The sequence below is a fragment of the Conger conger genome, chromosome 5 (genome assembly GCF_963514075.1).
Source record: "Conger conger chromosome 5, fConCon1.1, whole genome shotgun sequence".
NCBI classification, from domain to species: domain Eukaryota; kingdom Metazoa; phylum Chordata; class Actinopteri; order Anguilliformes; family Congridae; genus Conger; species Conger conger.
In genome coordinates this window covers 43,642,472-43,665,028 of record NC_083764.1, presented here as the reverse complement: position 1 = coordinate 43,665,028, position 22,557 = coordinate 43,642,472, and the positions used below count along the sequence as shown (strand labels likewise).

The following is a 22,557-nucleotide window of genomic DNA, read 5'->3' as shown; positions in this document are numbered from 1 at the left end:
ATGACAGCACCCCTTCAATTGCAGATGAAAACTGCAGTCAATGCAGTTTGGTACGCCCCCCCTTCACTCCCTCTGTGACCTCATTATCTGTTTGTGAAACACTAGTATCTTATATTTTTGGCATAAAAATGTGTTTCCCTTAACCACAGAATGGTCACACGATAGATATAAGGTGCCATGTGTACCTGACTAGCCTGGTACTGATTGTCCAAATTGCTTCCCAATTTCTACACCTTTTTAAACCTTCTACCTTTTTAGATACAATTCAGGACCATTGATAGTATTGTCAAGTGTTTTGTGTATTGTGTGTGTGTGTATGTGTGTGTATACAGTGAACTCTATAAGTCTTGGGACAAAGATATATGTTTTCTTGATTTGGTTCTTTACACCACAATTTTATATCTGTAATCAAACAATTCACGTTTGGTTAAAGTGCAGGTTTTCACAGCACTTGATCATGATCCAAACACTTTAGCAAGTCTAATGTTTGGCCTATACCCTCAGTGAGCACTTTATTAGGTCTTCTTTTAATGTAAAAAATGTGAATTGTACTATATTTATTGATAAAACACAGCAAATAATAAGTATATATCTGTCAAAGGCCTTAGGCCAGAAATGCACTTCAAGAAAACACTACACACCACACAAAAACAGAAGCTACGGTATATACAAAATAAACAGGGACATTGAAAGGTGTTTTGTCAGCATTTAGCTGTGCCAATTCAAAACAGTTTATGTCCAGAATTAGGCAGAGAGGCACTTGGCACTGTTTGCACTTCCAGAGGGTTGACTTGTAGACTTGTTTGGTGTCTCTGCAGTGGTCCGTAAGTCCTGTGTCTTTTTCCCTGGTTCCTCCAGTATCTCCAGCTGCTGGGCCCTGACATGGAGGTGTCCAGCAGTCTCACTGTAAATACATACGTAGGTACGAATCTCAGATTTTAGACAAACTGAATATTTTGGTCTGAATTCTAATTCAGTCACTGCATTTCCACATTTCACTCTCCACTGAAACAGACTCTCCATTTACACTTTTGAAAAGAGCTTTCAAATGTCCACCTTTCTTGAATCTTAGTGAGAAGCTGTTTGAGTTTGACCAGGAAATTATCACTAGGAGAATGGAATGCGACTGTAACAATAGGCGAAGAGTAGCTATCATTCCACCAGGTAAGATTTGTTAGTATTGCTTCACACAAAAAGTTAAATTTTTTGTATGAACAAAATGTGCACAAATAACTATGATGATTATTATTACTAGCTACTAAGATTAACAACTGAACAAGTAATCAATGACAGTAAAACAAGTCAAATGTTTTATCTGTAAATATTTGGAATGGGGCCAATGCAAGATTTTATCACTCCAACAACATATAAAATTTGTATTAAAGATCGGCCCTGGATTTTTGTTTCCATTTCACAAATCATAAATTCATGTTGCACACGTTATGGAGTTGGTCAGCACAATGTTAAAATGCTATAGTTACAAGCAACCAATATAAACAATTTTCAACATCTAATCCAAATAAGAACCAGAAAGCAAAAAAAAAAAATTGGGATAATATACATATCGTAAATATATGCAATATAAAATCTATAATAAATATTATGTAAAATAGAGTTGAAATACAGCAGTATTTTTAACCAGGTCAGTTGAAATGCCAGACCAATAGGCCTACTTTCTTATTCCTTTATCTTTCTCCCTCTCTCCTTCCTCTTGTGTGTGTTGTGTGTGTGTGTGTGTGTGCATGTGCGTGTATGTGTGTTGTGTGTGTGTGTGCATGTGTGTGTGTTGTGTGTGTCTGTGTGCGTGTGCTTGCATATGTGTTGTGTGTGTGTGTGCATGTATGCACGTTGTGTGTGCGTGTGCATGTGTATGTAAACCTGTGTACATGTGAATCAAACCCATGGACTGTATGTGCCTCATTGAATGTGTAAACATTGGCCTGTGCCCATGTGTGTTTTGTGTCTGTGTGTGACTGATGGGGCAGCAACCACAATATTGTGCTCAGAGCCCCCCTCCCACACACACAGGCATGTGGATTTGTATAGAATTATATTACATTTTTGTCATTTGGCATATTCAATCCTGCTTAATTTATGAATAATGCATATTAAGCTAAGATAAGCGAAGACTCTCAAATCTTATCAAAATGTAGTTGATTCCTATGTCTACTAACTGGAAGTAAGGCATTTCTGGTATCTATCTAATGCAGTTTTATGACACTTTATGTCCAAAGATAAGATATGTTTTTACTTTTGATACTACAAAACCTCACACCTCACAAAGGAGTGAGCGATATTTCAGGTGTTTTAACCTCATTGATGAGCACATTTCAAATAAACAAACACATTTTGCATCTATGACCTTCAAAGGGCCTGAATAGCTGTGAGCCAATCAACCTGAGACCAATCACAAACTTTGGTTACCACGCCCCGTACTCCAGTCTGCAAATACTGAATTGCTTCTAATTTTGACAAATCGCTGTTCAATGGGCTACTGTGTTCACCCATCATATTTGCATTACTAATGATAAATGTTGTGTCCATGGCAATGGTAATGAGGATTCTGTACGGACTTAAGAGTGATTCGACCAGGCGCGATAAAAGGAGAGTCATGCTGATTTTTGGTGTTCATTTATTCATGTTTGCAGCATTTTTTGTGCCTTTCGGCTTGATATTGTTTGCAATGACGCTTTCCATGACGATAAACCCTTATATTCTTAAATGGACTCTGTTATGCCAACTTCAACATCTGCTTTGACCCATTAATGTACTATTTCTCAATGGGTGCTTTCTGGAAGAGAAGGGGTGAACACATATTGGACACTTAGCGAATGGTGTAAAGTGATCACTCAATGAGCTAGACCTGTTCACCAGCTTGTTAATTGAAATACTTAATCAGCCAATCATCATGTGGAAGCAACTGAATGCATGAAAGCATGCAGACATGATCAAATATGCTTTGTTAATGAGGGGCCTCTCTCTAGCTATATATCTCTCTCATAACTAGTGGTGTGCATCCACGGTCCACACCTGCTTCCTGAAGAATGTTTTTGATCTATCGAACAGGTGTTTCTTCATAATGGCAAGCTGTAAAGGTCTTCCAGTCCCTTTGCAATTATTGAGCTCACCAGTGCTCTCTTTCTTCTGAATAATGTTCCAGTTTATGTTGGTAAGCCTAATGTTTGGCCTGTGTCTCTGACTGTTTCTTATTTCTCAGCCTCATGGTGGCTTCCTTGATATTCACACAGCACTTATCAATCAAAATAATTAGCTAATCACAAAATGCCGGGATAGTGTCTTGGTAAACTCCTTGCTATTTAGAAAACACGTATTGGTGATATTTTGCATTTTGTAGTTTTGTAGTTTACCAAAGATTCTCCTGAGAGCAGTTTCAGTATCAGGAATCTAGTGTTGCCTCTTTAACCTGACTTGCAGTAAAACCTGTGAGAAGAGGAAGTGCAGTATCAAGATAACACTGGGCTTTCACAATAGGAAATGTTATGTAAACATGGTGTGGGAAGTTGAGGAAAACTGTTCAACTGTTAAATCATCACAACACCTCTCCTTCAATTAACTTGTGATTACTGAGGGATTTAGAAATGTTTGTCACCTAGCAGCCGACTAGTACCAAAAAACTGTCACCGCCTCACTCTCCCCTCTCGAATCCTTCTCCAAACTCCCCACTGACTCTGCATCTGCCACCCTCCTTTCATCTCTCTCCTCCGCCTTTGACTCTCTCTGTCCCCCTGTCTCAAAGCCACCTCGCACATCCCCTCCCAGTCCTTGGATATCTGACGCCGTTCGTACCTCCAGGGCCAGCCTCTTCGCAGCGGAGAGGAAGTGGGGAAAATTCAGAGACCCTTCAGACCTCAAAACTTACCAGTCTCTCCTGGCGGCATTCTCTTCTGCTGTCACTGCCGCCAAAGTAAAATACTATCAAACACAAATTCAGAACTCCACTTCTAACCCCCGGAAACTGTTCTCCTCTCTCCTCAGTGCACCGCCTCCACTTCTGTCCTCCTTCACTGCTGATGACTTTGCTGATCCGCAGATCCTTTACAACCACCGCCCCCCTCTCTGTGCCCTTCCCCCCCCTCTAGGCCCATCCCTTCCTTTTCTACTTTCTCCCCCCTTACAGACTCTAATGTTTCTCAACTCCTGCTCTCCCACCGCCCTACAACCTGTGCCCTTGACCCTATCCCCTCTTTTCTTCTCCAGACTATCACGCCTGACATTCTCCCATTTGTCACCTCCCTTGTTAACGCCTCCCTGTCTTCTGGCTGTTTTCCAGCATCCTCCAAGAGGGCCCACATCACCCCGCTGCTAAAAAAGCCTACTCTGGATCCCTCCATCATCCAGAACTACTGGTATCTCTTCTTACTTTTCTATCTAAAACCATAGAACAAGCCGCTTCTAGTCAACTTTCTTCTTTCTTTTCTAACAACAGCCTGCTAGACCCCCACCAGTCTGGCTTCAGATCTGGCCACTCGACAGAGATCGTGCTCCTCCTTCTCATTCTTCTAGATCTCTCTGCTGCCTTTGACACTGTAGATCACTCCATCCTCCTGTCCGCCCTGTCAGCAATGGGCATCTGTGGCACAGCCCTGGACTGGATTGAGTCCTACCTCTCTGGTCACTCCTTCCAGGTTGCCTGGGCTGGTACGGTATCGACACCTCGGCCCCTTGCCACAGGAGTTCCCCAGGGCTCAGTCCTAGGCCCGCTTCTTTTTTCTCTTTACACTCGTTCCCTTGGCCCTGTTATCACTGCACATGGTCTATCCTACCACTACTATGCGGACGATACGCAACTCTTCATCTCATTCCCACCATCTGATATGGTTTCAGCTTGTATCTCTGCTTGCCTGAGTGACATCCAGAGGTGGATGGACAACCACTATCTAAAGCTCAACCCAGATAAGACTGAAATGATATTCATCCCTGCCATTACCTCTACCCATCTGGATCTTTCCATTTCCCTAGGGGATACCACACTTACGCCATCACCCAGTGCAGGGAACCTCGGCGTGGTGATGGACAGCAGACTGTTCCTCTCCGAGAACATTGCGGCGGTGACCCAGTCATGCAGGTTCTTCCTATACAACATACGGAGAATCCGCCCCTTTCTCACCCCCTACTCGACCCAGCTCCTGGCCCAAGCGATGGTTCTGCCTCGTCTTGACTACTGCAGTAGTTCAAAACATTGGTGCTAGCCTTCCAAGCAGTTAAGGGGTCTTCCCCAGCTTACCTACAAATAATCATCAGACCCTACACCCCTGCCAGACCTCTTCGTTCAGTCTCCACAGGCCACTTGGCACCTCCCCCTCCCCAAACTTCCACCTCACGCTCACGACTACTGTCTGTTCTGGCTCCACGGTGATGGAACAAACTCCCCGTTGAGGTCAGAACTGTAGAATCTCTTCCCACCTTCAAGCGCAAACTGAAGACGCACCTCTCTCCATCCCTCTCTACCTCCCTGTCTTTCTGTGATTTACTTTTTGTGTATCAGTATTTTTAGTTTGGCTAGGTAAGCAGTGTTTGGCTAGTTAAGGGGTTTGGTCATACTTTTGTGTTGTTTGTTTATTTGTTTAAAAAATAATTTAAAAAATAAATAAATAAAAAAATGAAATAAATAGGCCCTGGTCCTTATCTTTGTTGTGCAGGTAGCAGTTGAAATTGCACTTCCCTCTAGGGTTTTTCAGCGCACTTATCCCTGGTTATGGGTATGCACTTTGTTGTATGTTGCTCGGGATAAGAGAGTCTGCCAAATGCCATTAATGTAATGTAATGTAATGTAAAAAAACAAGATGAGGGTCATGTCAAAAGAGTGATCAACAAAACGTGGACCATCAGGAGGAATATTGAGTTCAGCTGGATTCTGTATGTATCTAAAACAGGGGTGGGCTGTTTCTTGATTTCAGACCAACTTCTGCTCTTAATTGTTTAATTAGCCCAATCACATACATGATCAGTCATTTATAGCCACATTCCGTGATATATATAAACTACACCTGAAAATTTTCTTATCTTACAGCATTTTATTATGTTCTAATTTATGAGTGAATTGGTTATGATGCATATGGCTAAGTAGCTGATTGAGCCAGGGTTTAGTTGCCCATCCCTGATCTAAAATAATCCTTGATCACACAAAAAACTGTCTGGGCCAATGGACGACTTACACTAGAACTATCATATTCCCTTAAAGTGAACTTTCCCTTCAAACAGCCCTACATATTAAAATTGAATCATTGTTCTAACTGCAAATCAGTAGCACATAATCTGTGTGTCATCAGTCAACTCCTGGCTTCAGCCAAGAGACATGGTCTAGGCCCCATGTTATAAACCTGGAGGTCAGACCTGGAGGTCATGAGTTCAAATGGCGGCCTTGTCACCTTGTTCTACTGGGTCCTCAAGTAAAATAAAAGAATGTGATTATACATAACTATACTGTGAACTGATTTTTGTGAACTGGGACAAAACAGGCTATAGTATCGAGAAAGAAATGATTCAGTACTGTGCAAAAGTCTTAGGCACCTGTATAACATTCTGTACAGATAAGATTCTTTCAAAAATAATTAAATGAAAGGTCCTAAATAAACATACAATACATTTTACGCTACATTTTAGTAATTTGTCAGAATAGTTCATAACTGAATCAAATCAATATTTTTTGTGACCACCCTTCAGCGTTAAAACTGCATCACTTCTCTGAGATACCCAACGCTGTCCTGCAGTTCTATAAGACAATCAGCAAGGAGGTTGTTCCGAGCATGTTGGAGACCTTGCCACAGTTCTTCTGCAGACTTTGGTTGGCTCCTTCCTTCTGATCTCAGACAGCCTTGATCCAGTTTTTATGTAAAAACAGTAATATGTTACTTTTTTAAATTAAATACACAAATGTCTCTGTAAAATCTTTTGGAAAATTCATTAATTCATTATCCTAACCCACTTATCCTGAACAGGGTCGCAGGGGGGCTGGAGCCTATCCCAGCATACATTGGGTGAAAGGCAGGAATACACCTTGGACAGGTCGGCAGTCCATCGCAGGGCACACACACCAATCACTCATACCTATGGGCATTTTAGACTCTCCAATCAGCCTAACCTGCATGTCTTTGGACTGTGGGAGGAAACCGGAGGAAACCCACGCAGACATGGGGAGAACATGCAAACTCCACACAGAGAAGCCAACGGGGTATATTTGGTCTCCAAATGTAAAGTGCACTATAAATAAAATGCATTATTATTATTATTATTATATATATATATATATATATATATATATATATATATATATATATATATAATAAAGTCTAGGGTGCCTAAGACTTCTGCACAGTACTGTATATCAAGAAAATCAAATAGATGAATCTATTAAACATGTTCATAGATATTCTCCTACGTTTTGATGGAACCAAAAACCTGGTTTTAATTTTTTTTTCACAAAATACATGTTTTTTTTGAGAGTTTGCTGCCATGAATCCTTGGTGGGATTGCCACCATACCATTGAATGGAGTCTTTAACCAATAATTATCTGACTGTATAAGTAAATTGTAATGAAAACCATGTGGGTCTCTCTGGATGAGACAGTCTCCTAAATTGATTTTAATGCAAGACTATTAGTTCAGACTAGAGATTTCATACTGAGGATATTACCCTCCAACATATGCAAATTCCTTCACAAATACATTTTTAAATAGCACCACACAAACAAGTATTCAGGAGGCAAGTGATGAAATGATTCCAACGAATAGAGGTTCCATATTTTGGATTATCTAGTTTATTCACAGGTAGGTAGGCTTTACAATGAGACAGAATATACAGTAGTGTCAGTCAAATCAGATATTATAGACTGAACATTAAATATTCTAAAATTCTCTTGCAACAACGATATCTTCAGTTCAGTTTCTGAACCAAGGCATTGTCTGTATTTGTGGTTTTATAAAATATTCTAACAGTACAGGTGTTTCAAAGAAACATGCAGAGAAAAAAAAGAAGGTGGGAACAAATTGGCCATGGCAGAATGGGGGTGGAACTTTGGCATGTCGGTGAGCTCAAAGGGGGGAAAGGGGAGTTTTGGGGAAACAATTCAAGCAGCACCTGGGGGACACCCCTCTAGCTCCACCTCAAGGAAGAGAATTGTTCTGGAAAAGCATGATCACTGACATCATTCTTTTGCTAACCAAATATGAATAGGTCTTTCACAAAAGAAGCATAATGTACTTTCAGAACCAAAACTGGATCACCGAGTTGGACCAGAACAACCCTCTTAATTTGAAATGGAATAATCCAGTTTCCAACTTGAAAGTCCCAGGGCCTGCCTGTTTCCACCCAGACAAAACATGAGGTGATTTCATCATACCACAGGAAAGAAAGAGGTATGAGCAGTAGAAGGGGAGAAAGGAGAGGGGGAGGGTAGAAAAATGGCTGGATCATGTCACAAACAGCAAATAGAGAAGTGTACGTAGCGAAAGCACTGTTTGTACGTGAGATATCCTGTCAGTGGATTAACAGTGCACTGTGGTTACCCAGACGGCGTCGAAAAAAGAGCAAACAAGTGAAAACAAAACAAGAATCTACCTTCTTTTCTCTCAGCTGACACAATAAACATTCTTCATTTCACTTTGGAAAACCATTAAGAACAGTATGATAAAAAAACAAAGAACAAAACTTTCTTACTTTCAAAGAACTAAAAAAATTATCTAATATATTCAAATATACAGATTATTGGAATAAAAAACAAAACATTTCATAACTGAATGACAGAAAAGTCAGGACAAACAAATCAGGACAAAAAGCCCCAAGACAAATAAATTAAAATGAACTTCTTAAATAAAATATAATACATCATGCTTATAAAGTGCAGTCAAACTAAATATGCTTAAGAGAGCTACAGTATTGGAGGTGGACTCGCATAAAGGTTGAACGTGGCGAGAAAGCAGCATCCGTGGGTTAGGCCTCTTCACAGATGACCGTTTCCACCACAAACGTGTTCTCAAAGTGGCGGATCTTATGACAGTTGCGTGCTTCGCGCTTGTCAATACCTGCCAAGAAAGGGGGGGGGGGGGGAATACCAACAAATTCAGGTTTCAGAGTCAATGGCCAGGTAAGGCACTACCAGAATGTACCTAGCTGTATGAATATTAATATCTTTTTTTAAATTGTGAGTTATGCAAGTTTGGCATATTTCAATGGGGTTTTTTTCAATTACAATGTAATGATTGTCAATTTTTTTGCATTGTGTGGTAAAAATCAGCCATTGCCATATACAACCTATCATACTGCAACTTCATAAACAACCCAGAAAACGATATCTAGGAGTTCTCTAAATGCTGATATCAGTATCTTGGCTCTGTTTTCTCAGTTGCCCATGGTGACACAATCTTTTGAACTTTCTGTAAGATTCTCTTCAGAAAATACACCATCATTTCCTCTCTGAGGGGCTAGTAACAGATGCATAGAAATATGATTCATCCAAGAAAAGGCAACACCAGCGTATTAGTAACAGGGAAGCCGGCGGTGGGATGACTCCTCTGGGGCCTTACTGTCTGGAAAACCCCTGCCTTTCATTGGATCATGCCACTCAAAAACTTAAATGTAATCCTGTTTTTCTACCCGTAAAATAGTCTGGAGACATCACCAATGTAGTGTATTCAGATGTCTAGAATTGTAGAGTGCTGTCTGATATTTTTACTGAAAACTAAAATTATTACCATGGGAATGCTTTGTGCTTTCCTTTCTCCTATATCACAGACTAAACACTTATGAACACAGAGGCAATACATAACAAGCTATTTGGGATTTTGAAATGATGCTGAATATCTCAAAGGTATGCTAATGTATACTAATTCCAAGCTTTCATATTCCCAAAAGAAAGTCTGAGGCTCACACTCACATATTGTCCTCATGTAATTGACATTGACACGTACACTATCATAAGACCTCTGTGAAGGCACACTCTGTGTAGGTACTCTGACTGATACACAACATGTGAAAGTGAAGAGTTTTGACGAGGCTCGCCTTAACTTTAAGTGTTAAGCTCATTCGGTCTGTGGGGCTGACAAGGAGTAAGAGCTATGTGATGTGCCCCGGGCAGAAGAAACACTCACGTCTGCGAGATCCCCGCCTCTTCAGCCGATAGGTGTCCTTTCCTCTGCAGAGCCTGTAGATGAAGGCGCCCAGCTGCCGGAGGTTTCGCACCCGGCCTGTCACCACCATCTCCTCATGGACGAGGTAGGTCTGGGGCAGGTAGGTCCCCCTCTGTCGAGACAGACAGGCACATCCCCGTAAATCATTCATCCAGCCAACTGCCGGCTTAACAGTATGCAACAGTAAAGCATTTCAAATGGCCCCATTTTGTTATTTCTTTCTGTTAACCCTTTCAGTCCCAAGACAAATATGAAGTGGCTCTAACCAAAGGGCTTTGTTTGAGAAAATTGAGAAAGTTGAGAAACTTTAGTCAGGTTTTAATAGGGCCTCAAAACAATAGTATAGCAATCATTTTGATTGGTTGATAAGGTCTGAGGTATAAAATGGGATTTTACGGTGGTTACACCATATGACACTCTTGGGACTGAAAGATAACCAGATCTTATTTGTTTCGTCTCCCCTGGCGTTACCCATTACTACACTCTCTCACCATCACTACAGCAGCACCCAGCTAACACTGAAAAGTTTCTTCCATTTTGTGCAATTCGATGGAGCTTTGCCACAATGTTGCGAAATGTTGCTGTACCTTGACGTTAATCAGCAGCTCCCAGAGGTTTCTTGGAGGCATGACGATGGAGGTGTTCAGCTCAATGACGTAGCACTTGTCAAGTGCAATATCGTAGTAGGCTGTCAGGCCCTGGCAGGAGATAATAAATAGTGTTAACAATTGAGATGAGAGCAGCCATTTTGTAAGAGTAAAATAGTGGAGCAAAGGACTCTCAAGGACACACAGTCAAGCTGTATTTAACATTGAATCTGACAACTGTCATTCTTCATGAATAAAATCAGCCACTCCACTAAATAGTGTGAATTCAACAATTCAAGGAGGCCATTCCCAACCATTTGGCTATTCCATGGCTGCAAAACGACGTGACCATTACCACCAACTATATAGTATATGAACATATTAGTCATAATAATAATAATAATGAAAATAATAATCATGTCTTTGCTGAGCAGGCATTTATTTGTAAATGGAGACGTAAACTAATATGCTCAGAAACTGCTTATATAGCCAGGTCTATTTTTTATTTTGACAACGAAGGTCGTAACGCAGCGAGCGTTTCCTCACCCTGTGGAAGTCATGGATGATGTCGGCGGGATCGCTCCCGCCAAAGTGGGGCACGGGCACGCTGATCTGCTCGTAGTTGTCCTCCAGGTAGATGCCCACGTTCTCCTCCAGCTCCTGCCGCCCCCGCAGCGGGGCGTAGATGGGGTCCTCGTACAAAACGCGGCAGTGAAACATGTTATCCTCAGGCTCCTGCGAAACAGCACCAGGAAAACAGGGAGTCACATCGTCAGCGTCATTGGAATGGCCATTACTACATCCATTATCCATGCGTCCATCACCATTACAATAATGACCATTCTCTTCACCACCACTATCTTGCTCATTACAACCATTACCATTGCAATCGTCATCAACATCGGCGTTATTGCAAGCATTACCACCGTTATCACCGTATACATCCATTACTTCCATTACCATCACCGTCATGTGAAGCGTTGCTGTTACCGTTACTGTGAGCGCCACTTTCGTCCTCATTACAACTATTATCATTATACACATGACCGTCATCCTCATTATAGACATGACCTTCATCCTCGTCATCATCATACACTTTCCTGGGAGATGTGACATGAGATAGCCAACCTCAAACCCACCACAACGATAGAAAATGTGTCAGGACATGAACAGACAAATGGCAGCTGAAACATCTGAAGGTCAATCAGCCGGCAGCAGTATACACTGGAAATAATGGTGAGATGACATTTCGACTACTGATCCTATCAGTGTCTGATAACACTGTGCAGAATTTCTCAAAGATTTTCTTCTCACACTGAGTATTGTTCCCACTTTAAAATGGAAACTTTCAATCAGATAAAATGACCAGCAGAACAGGAAGAGGAGTCATACTGAAACCAGGTAAACCTAATCACAACTTAACAAGCACAACTTGAACAAAACAGGTTATAAAACAGATAATCCAATGATTCATTGTCATAAGTACTGCAATATATTGATTGGTTAAAAAAAAAGACTGAACATGCCACATACAGAGACTTGCGCACTGGCACCATCAAGCTTTTCAGTTTGTCCTAAACTGAATATGTTTTCTGCTTTTTGCCGATTACAGCAATTGGGTGCCTATAGTGACACCTAAAGGATAAGGACTGAAATGCAGTTTCCAGGTTATATGTGCAGCAAAAATGCTGAAGGCACGACCTATAAGATGAAAGCATTCAACAGTACATACATATATATATATATATATGATACATATATATAATGAAGCAGTCTTACCTGTGGTATTGAGTAGTATCTATAGACACATATCGATGCCAGCACAAGCACACATGTGAAGACCACCAGGCCAAAGACCAGGCAACATAGGCCACTGAGAGGAGACTTTTTGGGCCGAAGAGGAAGAACCAGCTCCTCCTGTTGAGAGAACAAGAAAAACATAGGGTCGCATGTTGCTTATAGCATTGACAGACACACAGACAATGGTGTGCCGATGTTGACATTTACATTTTTACATTTTAGTCATTTGGCAGACGCTTTTAATCCAAAGCGACTTACAAGTGCATAGGTTCTACCATAAGTCAAAGCATCACATCCAGAAACTAGCAAAAGACACTTTTTTTTTTTGGGGGGGGGGGGGGGTTAGACAAGGATAGGGATATCAGAAAGGAGGGGTAGGGGAAATCAGGAGGGAGGACTAAGGTAGAGTTTGAAAAGGTGGGTTTTGAGTCTGCGTCGAAATAGGGGGAGGGATTCTGCTGTTCTGACAGTGGTAGGCAAGTCATTCCACCACTGAGGAACCAGAACGGAAAACAGGCGTGAACGTGCAGCTCGACCGCCAGGTGCACGTAGAGAGGGAGGTGCACATACATTTCACTCTTTTTGCAGGGGAGACATTTGTCCAAGGGCATGTCTCTCCATAGTTTCTAACTAAAACCCCTGTGGTTTATATTCTGTGGCTGGAACTACTCCACAGCTGTGCACAAATTCTGGTGAAAAGGCTCTCCAAATACACACAGTAGACCATTTCCCAGATGTAAAAGAGACACTGTCCTGCAGGTATAAGTGTAATCTTTGCAGCCACAGTTTGTTAAACAATAGTAGTGATATCCCAGGAAATATCTGAACAGGAGTCCCTGTGAGTGGGCTCAGACAGAGTAAGGATCTGGGACAAAGGAATCCCGTAAACTCGTAATCACACAGGAAATTCCATATTTGTTTGTGTAAAAATAACGTGTGCTGCTAGAATTGCATGACGAGGGGTTTCACAAAGATCCTGGAGTAAAAGCGTGGGGGTACTTCGTAAAGGAGGTGCCAAGTTATTCATAACGCAGGATATGTGAGCAAGTAGGCTTCAGGCGATGAGCAATACCGATCCACCCCCAGTCTCTCAGTACATCTGCTACCAACACGCGTTCGTCCTACACGGAATCGCGCAAGGAATATTGGAAACACTCCAAAACGAAGCTGAGAGTAGGCTACAGCTGACATGGCGACAGATATGCCTATAAATAGACTATCCACACTAACACATTCCTCCAGTCCTTATTTGTACCGCGTACGTAACCGAGGATGAAACGTAACACGAAAAGTGTGGGAGATCTAAAGCCAAAGAAAGGAGGCACTATATGCGCTCCCCAAGAGACGTTATTAATAGCCTCAATTGCGTATGATTGTTCTGACGCTATAGAGGCAAGCGTCATTTTGCGCAGTAGTCTATTTGTCTATGTGATTACAAGTAAAAACATAACCAACGGTCGTAGAATGAAGCGTTTTAGGATGCTGTATGGTTTTCGTTTGAAGATGCTAGTCTATATCCTGTCGTTTTAAGCATATATTACGATACATGTGCTCATTTATTTAATCTACACTTTAAATAATTCAAGTGATTAAATGTAAAATCTTTTAAACACTGACTTAAACAAATTAGTTAGTAAATTAATATCTCGTTATAAAGTAAACGAAATGAAACGACGAGAGTGCCCTGTTCTCAGTCTGAAGACTGTCACCTGTGTAGCCAGGGGGAGAGGCGCGCAGAGCCCCATGAAAGTCCTGGTGTTGTGGCAACCGTGTATCAAAAATAACCGCACTTGAAGCTCTGTGGCTGGATGCTGTAGTTACAAAGACAATATGACGCAAGGTAGGCTACAAGGACACAGTGACATAGGCGATGAGCCTACACGATCTAAGACGTATTGTAAGTCTTTGGAAAAAGATCCTGTAGCACAACGACATTTTCTAGTACATTTTAAATTCGCCGATTGTAATTGAATTGCTCTCGCTGTAAAAAAACATTTTAGCAGCAGTCCAGTACGCGAACAGAGAACGGTATGTTTCATTCTCTTTGGGTCAAAGGCCCTTTAATTCCTGGTGGTTGTTGGACTCGTATTACACCGGTTTCTGTGCACCTAAAACGTTTATCATGGTTATAGCCTAATCTCTCAATTATTTGGACAGCGCCCTTATACATGCTAGCATAATCAACCGCTTCAGTCTCTCATCCTGCTGGCTCACACACCGGCGCTTGCTGTTTGAATATAATTCACAGCTAACAAGAGCATACCAACCAAATGCACCATCAGCGTCGAAGGTAACCGGATGCATGTAAATGCTGGCACAAAAACCGTTATTTTATTTCATTCTTATTTTATAGGCTACATCCTTAAAAATGCTAGCTACACGGCCAACTACCTCCAGCTTTATAGCTTACTAATTACATTTACTAAAATTGTATGTAGTTTATGGCACCAAGTCATAATACCGATGTGAGATTATTAAATGCAATCCTATACGCCTATGAAGTTGGTCCTTCCCTTTGTACTTTCTATGACTGAGCACATCTCCCAGATTCATGGTCATCAGCTGTCCTGCAAAATTGTTTTCTAAGTAGGGTAATGGGCTAAATGGCAATATACTATTATTGGTGGACATAGGGCTCGGACTCGAAGTTAGTAGCCATTCCACCGTTGACAGCGCAACGACCATCAATAACAGGACACCTTTAATGTCAGCGACAAAGAACAAAGCTACATTGCACCAACACAGATTAATGCAATGAACTTACGTGTGGACAAGGTATGAGAATCTCCGCTTTGTCTCCTTCGTTCTCCTTCTCGGGTTTCGGTCCTGCGACCTGCTGAAACGTGATCTTCACCATTTCTGTCTGGAGGGATTGACGCTCGTGGAATTCCTTCTGGAGTGAGCGTGGATTCTGATCTTTATTTCAATGCTCTGCCTTCCCTGGTGCTGATGACATGGGCTTTTTTTTTTCATTTGGCTTGGATCTACCGGAAGTTTCGTGTTTCATTCATATATTTATTTATTTAAGTCATCTTAAAGCGACAGGTTCTGGTTCAGAGCATTGGTGAGCACGAACTGTGTAATAGAGTCGTTCGAGCAGCATAAATGTTAACGGGCTGTGTCCAAATAGATTTTTATAAACCGGACACAAATTTTGGGATCCACAGGGTTATTATACAGTATATTATACAGTTATCAATCATGCATGGCACAGTCTTCTTTTGAACAATTTGTTTTTATTCCAAGGCAAGTCACTGACCCAGATACCACACACTCAGTTGCAAGTGCAGCAGCAAGAGCACCCCAAAACTCCAGAATGAAGGACAAAAGGACAGCAGACACCACTGTCCATTAGTAGCCTAATGTAAAAAGGAAAATGTAGCTGATTTCTGAAAAGCTGTGATACATACCATCAGCACAGTTACAGTTATTTAGTTGACACTCCAAAGCGATTCACAGTTGATGCCTGCCATAAAACAATTTTAAAAAAATGTATTTTGTCAAGCCCAGTTCGGGGCATTTAACCCTGGCTATCACAAGGAACAATTTACCATTCAGCTCTTAAAATATGAGCTATGGGTTTAGAGAAAGAGATAGGTAACCAGGTAACTGACAACCCATAAGAGTATCTGCGACTCAGATACTGATCCATGATTCTCATTCATTCTATCACACATAAGTTGGACTTGTTTCACAAATGTAGATATCTGTCCTGAAATACTTGTCTTGGACAATTTCTGTTCTTTTGGCTCTGTATTCTGGCCACACTGGATTTGCAATGAAACAATGGATGGAATGAGGCTAATGTATGGATTTAATTACCCTCTGATTAAAAGAAATGGTCTGCACTTTAACATCATATGCATTGTTTCATTACATTACATTAATGGCATTTGGTAGACACTCTTATCCCGAGTGACAGTATAAAACAACATTAGACTAAGCAGGAGACAATCCTCCCCTGGAGCAATGCAGGGTTAAGGGCCTTGCGGATTTTATTGGATCGAACCACTGACCTTGCTGGTCCCAGTCACGTACCTTAACCACTATGCTACAGGCCACCCCGTTTCATTTCACATCCAATGTCCTGGAGTACAGATCCAAAAGAACTAAAATTGTACCACTGTCCAAATACTTACTGACTGCACTGTATATCAGAAAACTGTTAGGATGCTGATTACACAGAAATAGTTTTCTGACTGCTCTTACTGAGCAAACCTGCCCTGTGTTATGCAGAATCATGAGAATATGCCGTAGGTGTGTAACCAACTGGAGACAGGAAGGGAATGGTATTTTGTCACAGTGCGATTATATTCAATTTGAAAGTGGCAAATTCATTGAAGATAATGTTAAAAATGGACAGATTGCGAGATGCAACAGATACCGGTCCAATGTGACCCGTACCTACATCAACAACAAAGTGAAAAAACCTGGTACCAAGCGATACAGACTACAGCAAACAAGATGAAACATCAACAATGTGTAATGTAAACTGGGAAAAGGTAGCAATCACTGCTCACACATATATTCTATTATATTGTCTTTGGCACAGATACACCTATGGTATGGTTGGGGTCTTCTTGACACCAATTTGCCAACAGAGAATGGTGTTAAAACTCAGAGACACATTATCTTTACACTTTCTAGAGGAAGGGGAAATTAGTTTTGTGATGTGCCATGATTTATATTTCTCTGTTAAGTCACTCTTGATAAGGACATCTGCTATAATAAATAGTAAATAAGAACTAATAACTAAGTAACTAAATCATAAAATAATGTTTGCTTGCAGCATGTGGTTCTTAGTACGTCCTAATAAGAGGAACTTGTCATTACATTACATTACATTAATGGCATTTGGCAGACGCTCTTATCCAGAGCGACATACAGTTGATTAGACTAAGCAGGAGACAATCCTCCCCTGTATTAATGCAGGGTTAAGGGCCTTGCTCAAGGGCCCAATGGCTGTGCGGATCTTATTGTGGCTACACCGGGGATCGAACCACCAACCTTGCATGTCCCAGTCATGTACCTTAACCACTAGGCTACAGGCCACCCCCTTGTCAGGATTGACTAGTCAAAACAGGGAAAAAAATAATCACGTCGACTTAACTATGTTGTCCTCTCATGACACAATAGTTTTTAAACACTGGCATTGTTGGCTGAGTGAATGATATGAAAACCTGCTATTTCTGCAAACATGATATTATAAAGATTGCAATATCAAACTGCGCTTGCCTACACACACACCGCCCCCCCCCCCCCCCCCAGAATAAACACACACCTCCATATGCCTACGCACAACATCGCACTCTCGCAAGTGACTCCAATTACAAACAGCCTCTTACATCTACGATAACCCACGCGAACGCAGACGTACAAAATCGCATGCAAACGAGCTCATGAACTCGCTTCCATAAATGCACTTAGAGCGCCCACATCCGTAAAAGGCATCCTCTTCCTTACCTTCCTCACAAATGATGCACATGCAAGCACATTTCACATTCTGAGGACACGCTCTCACAGTCAAGCTCACATGCACACGCATGCTCACACACACACACATATACAGAAATGCGTGGACACAGACTGAGCGTGAAAGAACAGGAAGCCCGCTGATCTCAGGCCTCCCCCTCACTCTCCTTCACTCCCTCTCCCACCTGGACATCAACCAACAGCAGATCTGAGATCAGTGTGCTGGGGAGGCTGCTGCTGTGAAACTCCTGTGCTAACTGGGATGCCGCCTCCATCATCTCTTCTCTCCTGCTGCCATACAGGATCTCCTTAATGGGAAGTAGGTTTTTGGACAGCTCTTCCATGGCTTGTACATACACAAGGGATTATAGTGGGTTGACTACAACCTCATTTGTTCAGGCTGACAGGCTGTGATTCTTCAACACGTACACAGATGGTGTTCCAGAGGCAGGGAGGTAGTATGTCCGAAAATTCCTGAGCACCACAGAAGCACAGTCTGGTTTTAGGGATGCAGAGAAGACTGCTAGCAAAAGAGTGTTTGGTGTGTAGACTATGGCATCAAAATTGGAGAAATGTATCCAAAACATGAAGCCTCTTTTGTGAAACCTTACGGTCCACAATTTAATACGGAATCCATTTATGCAACCGGATATTTATGAAATATCTTGGAATAGGTTAAGGTGCAGTGGCAGCACACAGGATGCTACACATAATGCTATTTTCAACTGCACCCCCTCCCCCCTCCCTCCTCCAGTGACGAAGAGCATGTTCTGTCTCAGAGTACTCCACATGCATCATCCATGGCCAGTTCCCCTCCCACAGCTGATGTCACATCCTCCGCTCCATAATCTACACCCACCTGGCATTCCCCCCTCCCAGACTCCGCAGCTCAGCAGAAGGCATGTGCTAAGTATTCCACTATTAATACAGACGTAGAAAATGTTCAGAAATACTGGAGCCTCAGGAACATATTGGCTCAACTCTGTACTTTATTTAGCCTATCTATTGTGATGTAATGCATGTAGACTTCATACGTAACGCAGGTCTATATTGGAGGAAATGGTATGTGAAGGAGAAATAAATAAAAATGTAAAAAAAAAGGTATACTATTCTAAACATGGGATTTACATTGGATCACATGGATTAATGGTACTGGTGATTCACATAATATGTGAAGGGAGAGAAATCTCGGCAGGGACTGGAAAAAAGGCACAACAGGTGTTTCAATCTTCTGCACACCTTTGGAAAAATAAAAAAATAGCATTCACACATAAGTGATGCTTTTGTAGGCTGTTAGTGTTCTAATATGAAATTGCAGTTGTCACATAGGCCTATGGCTTGAGCGAACTCACATGGGTGAATTCAGATGTATAGGCATACATTTTATTTCAACTTTGACAAAGACAGACTGGTAGTTAAATATGAAATCTCAGGAGCATACAAGTCCTGTGGAGTGATTCATATGAAAGTATTGGGGGTGACATGTCTCCTTGTTGATCCATGTATTTCACTAATTAAAACACAACAGTTCCTTTGATAGTCTTCTCAGGTGCCCTTCTTCCTCTATTCGCCTCACAGTATCAAAATCCAAACCTGGCCTGAGTCCCTTCTCACAACAAGAAGTCTCCCCAGAGATGTGTTCAGCCCTCTTTTCTTGGACAACACCCATCACGTTTAAAGACTATTCAAAAGTGACAATAAGACCGATGCGGCCGCAAGCTCAGCCTGGTCTGGTGATTACGGTACGTCCATTTAGCTGAGTAGCCCTGAGCTCTATGCCACACAGTCGCATGGAAGGCAGACTGAAAGGGGTTCCTGTGACTTCGTCATTCCCACGCTGATTTTGATTCAGAGACGCATGGCCAGATGGCGGTAGTATGGGCTTACGTCCTAAATCCATCACGCGTCGTCATCGTGATCCCCTTCCTCCCCAAAGGGAAAACACAAATACAAATACAACGTTTGGGTAGAAAACCACATATCTCTCAGCTGTTCCGGTTTCGTGTCGAAGTTGTTTCTCATTATTTTTCAGCACTTTCAAATGGTTTTTCTACGAACATTTGAAAAAATATGGAAAAAGAAGCAATGGATTTGCCTACCAACCAGGAGTGTGGTGTCAAATAGATATAAACTTGCATTTATACTCAGTGAGCAATTTATTAGGTAGACCTGTACGTCAGCTTGATGATGCAAACATTTAATCAGCCAATCACGTGGCAGCAACTGAATGCATAAAAGCATGTGAATGGACATGGTCAAGAGGTTCAGCTGTTGTTCAGACCAAGTCCATGGAGTTTGCAGAGATGGTGCATAAAACAACAAACATCCAGTGACCGGCAGTTCTGTGGCAAAAACATGTTGTAAATGAGAGAGGTCAGAGGAGAAGCTGACAGGAAGGTGACAGTAACATGCATTACAACAGTGGTATGCAGAAGAGCATCTCTCAACACACAAGGCGTCAAGGGTGGCCTGTAGTGTAGTGGTTAAGGTAAATGACTGGGACATGTAAGGTCGGAGGTTCTAATCCCTGTGTAGCCACAATAAGACCCGCACAGCTGTTGGGCCCTTGGGCAAGGCCCTTTTTAGGCGCCAAAGGTTTTTTCCTAAAATGCTTGATTTTGACATCTAAATTTAAAAAGGCTTGAGCTTAAAAGTTATAAAAGATAGAGACTTACTGTAAATGAGAGAAATATTAAGGATGACCCAAAGTTTATGTTATTTACATCTAATTTGCATATGATGATGTCATATGATGGCGGCCATTTTGGATTATAGAATTTTCATGAAATTTCATGTTTTAATGATTAAATGCAGTACTTTTGACCTTTTTTTTCTAAATAAAATTGCCCCTCATCATCTATGTGGTATATTGTACAATAATAAATGGTCAGGGAAACAGTAAATAGTAAAACAACAGTGTCAATCATTACTAATAAATGGCAGAAAAACGAATGCATGTAAGTAGTAGGCTGGTCTTTCATGGTGTGGTACCTCTCATTACAAGGTACAGCGCAAAGACCCACCCCACACTGCCTACACCTGTAATTTGTCTGACGGCGGCCTTTAGGGCGGGTCCGATCAGAACAAACTACACAATCTGGGAAATTATCAACCTTGTAGAGAAAGTGACGTTCAGTGAGTCTCTGTGGCATTTCTCCCAATGAGCGCTTTCTCCCTTTATTTCTCTCTTTCCTGGAGTACCCTTCCAGTAAAGCAGTGATGACATCCTGCACAAAGACCTTCAAGGGCTTGCGAGGAGCAGCAGTGCAGCTGCAGTAAATTATATGAGCATTCACCATGCTTATACTTAGAACGGCATTGAAAATTCTATTATACCATTTCCTTGACCGGTGGGGAAAGAGGAAGGTCTTCATTCTCTGATTTGCTGTGTCAACACCCCCCATGAATTAATTGTAGTCATCAACACACACAGGCCTATTTATCTCTCTATACCCACCATCAGTGTGTTTGGTCCAGATACGTTTCTGGACACATGTGTTTCCATGGAGTGTAGAGAGCATTGTGACACGCTTTGTATCATGCCACGCACAAGCCAACTTTTTTCAATTCCTCATGAACACTGGATCATCTCCCTTGCTCAAAGGTAACTCATCTCGGGTAAGGCCCTTTGGCATCCCTTTCCTTTTACTGCTGACAGTCCCACACAAACCAGTATCATTGTTTGCCAGCTCATCTGCTATGGCTGGTGAGGTGTAATAACTGTCCATGTACACCTCGTGCCCTTTCCCTGCGTACTGGGCCATCAGCTCACGGACAATACGGTGTGTGGCACCAAATTCAGTATTCTCACTACTTTGTCCGGTGTACATGGACCACTGTAGCACATATCCTGACTTGGCTTCACTCAGAACAAATACTTTGTAGCCATATTTGTCTGGTTTGTTGGGATTGTACTGTTTTAGGGTTGACCTTCCTTTGAATGCAATGGTCATTTCATCCAGTGACAGCTGCTTACATGGACCATACACTGCTGAAAACTGTGGGACGATCAAATCAATAATTGGGCGTATTTTGAACAGCCTATCATAGCCTGGCTGGCCCCTCCCAACATACGTCTCATTATTGGCGAAATTAAGGAAAGACAATATCATTTCAAATCTATTCCTGGACATCACCCTGCCAAATCCAGGTGTTGCTGTTGGCCAATATTCTGCCCAATAGTCTTCCAACTCTGATTTTTCAACCAAACCCATGCTCAAATGCAGAGATAGGAAGGCTTTCATTTCACTAACTGTTACATCATACCACTGGTGAAATCTGGAGTGTGGCGTGAGTTGATTGGAGGCTAAAAACTGATGGGCATAACGATTTGTTTCAGTTGCTAACAAATTCCAGAAATCATCAGAGAGAAAGAGTGACAGAAACTCTAGGGGCGAATTGGCATTGGAGAGTTCTCTGTCCCCTCGATATCCCATTGGGTCATCAAAGTGCTTTATCCAATTTTGATAGTCCTCCTCATTGGTCAAGAACGTAAAGCCTGCATTTGCATCGCTATTTAGAAAACGCATGTTAGCTCTGCCACGTCCCACAC

The 22,557-nt window shown here is 41.8% G+C and overlaps 1 protein-coding gene across 1 annotated transcript; it reads right to left on the bottom strand.

The window, feature by feature from the left end:
* Positions 1–7,760: 7,760 nt before the first annotated feature.
* Positions 7,761–15,491, bottom strand: LOC133128658 (integral membrane protein 2C-like). Its single transcript, XM_061242365.1, has 6 exons — positions 15,298–15,491; positions 12,513–12,650; positions 11,280–11,468; positions 10,734–10,844; positions 10,108–10,258; positions 7,761–9,042 (listed from the first exon to the last, which is right to left on the bottom strand). The coding sequence occupies exons 1-6, from the start codon at positions 15,388–15,390 to the stop codon at positions 8,951–8,953; spliced, it is 774 nt and encodes a 257-aa protein (XP_061098349.1). The 5' UTR covers positions 15,391–15,491; the 3' UTR covers positions 7,761–8,950.
* Between the last annotated feature and the right edge of the window lie 7,066 nt (positions 15,492–22,557).

What these genes read in the sequence shown, in the direction of transcription:
- LOC133128658 (XM_061242365.1), bottom strand. Translation starts at nt 15,390, where the DNA reads ATGGTGAAGATCACGTTTCAGCAGGTCGCAGGACCGAAACCCGAGAAG. An exon ending in GATACTACTCAATACCACAG is followed by an intron (nt 11,469 to 12,512) that starts GTAAGACTGCTT and finishes GCTGTTTCGCAG; the next exon opens with GAGCCTGAGGATAACATGTT. An exon ending in AGCTGCTGATTAACGTCAAG is followed by an intron (nt 10,259 to 10,733) that starts GTACAGCAACAT and finishes CTGTCTCGACAG; the next exon opens with AGGGGGACCTACCTGCCCCA.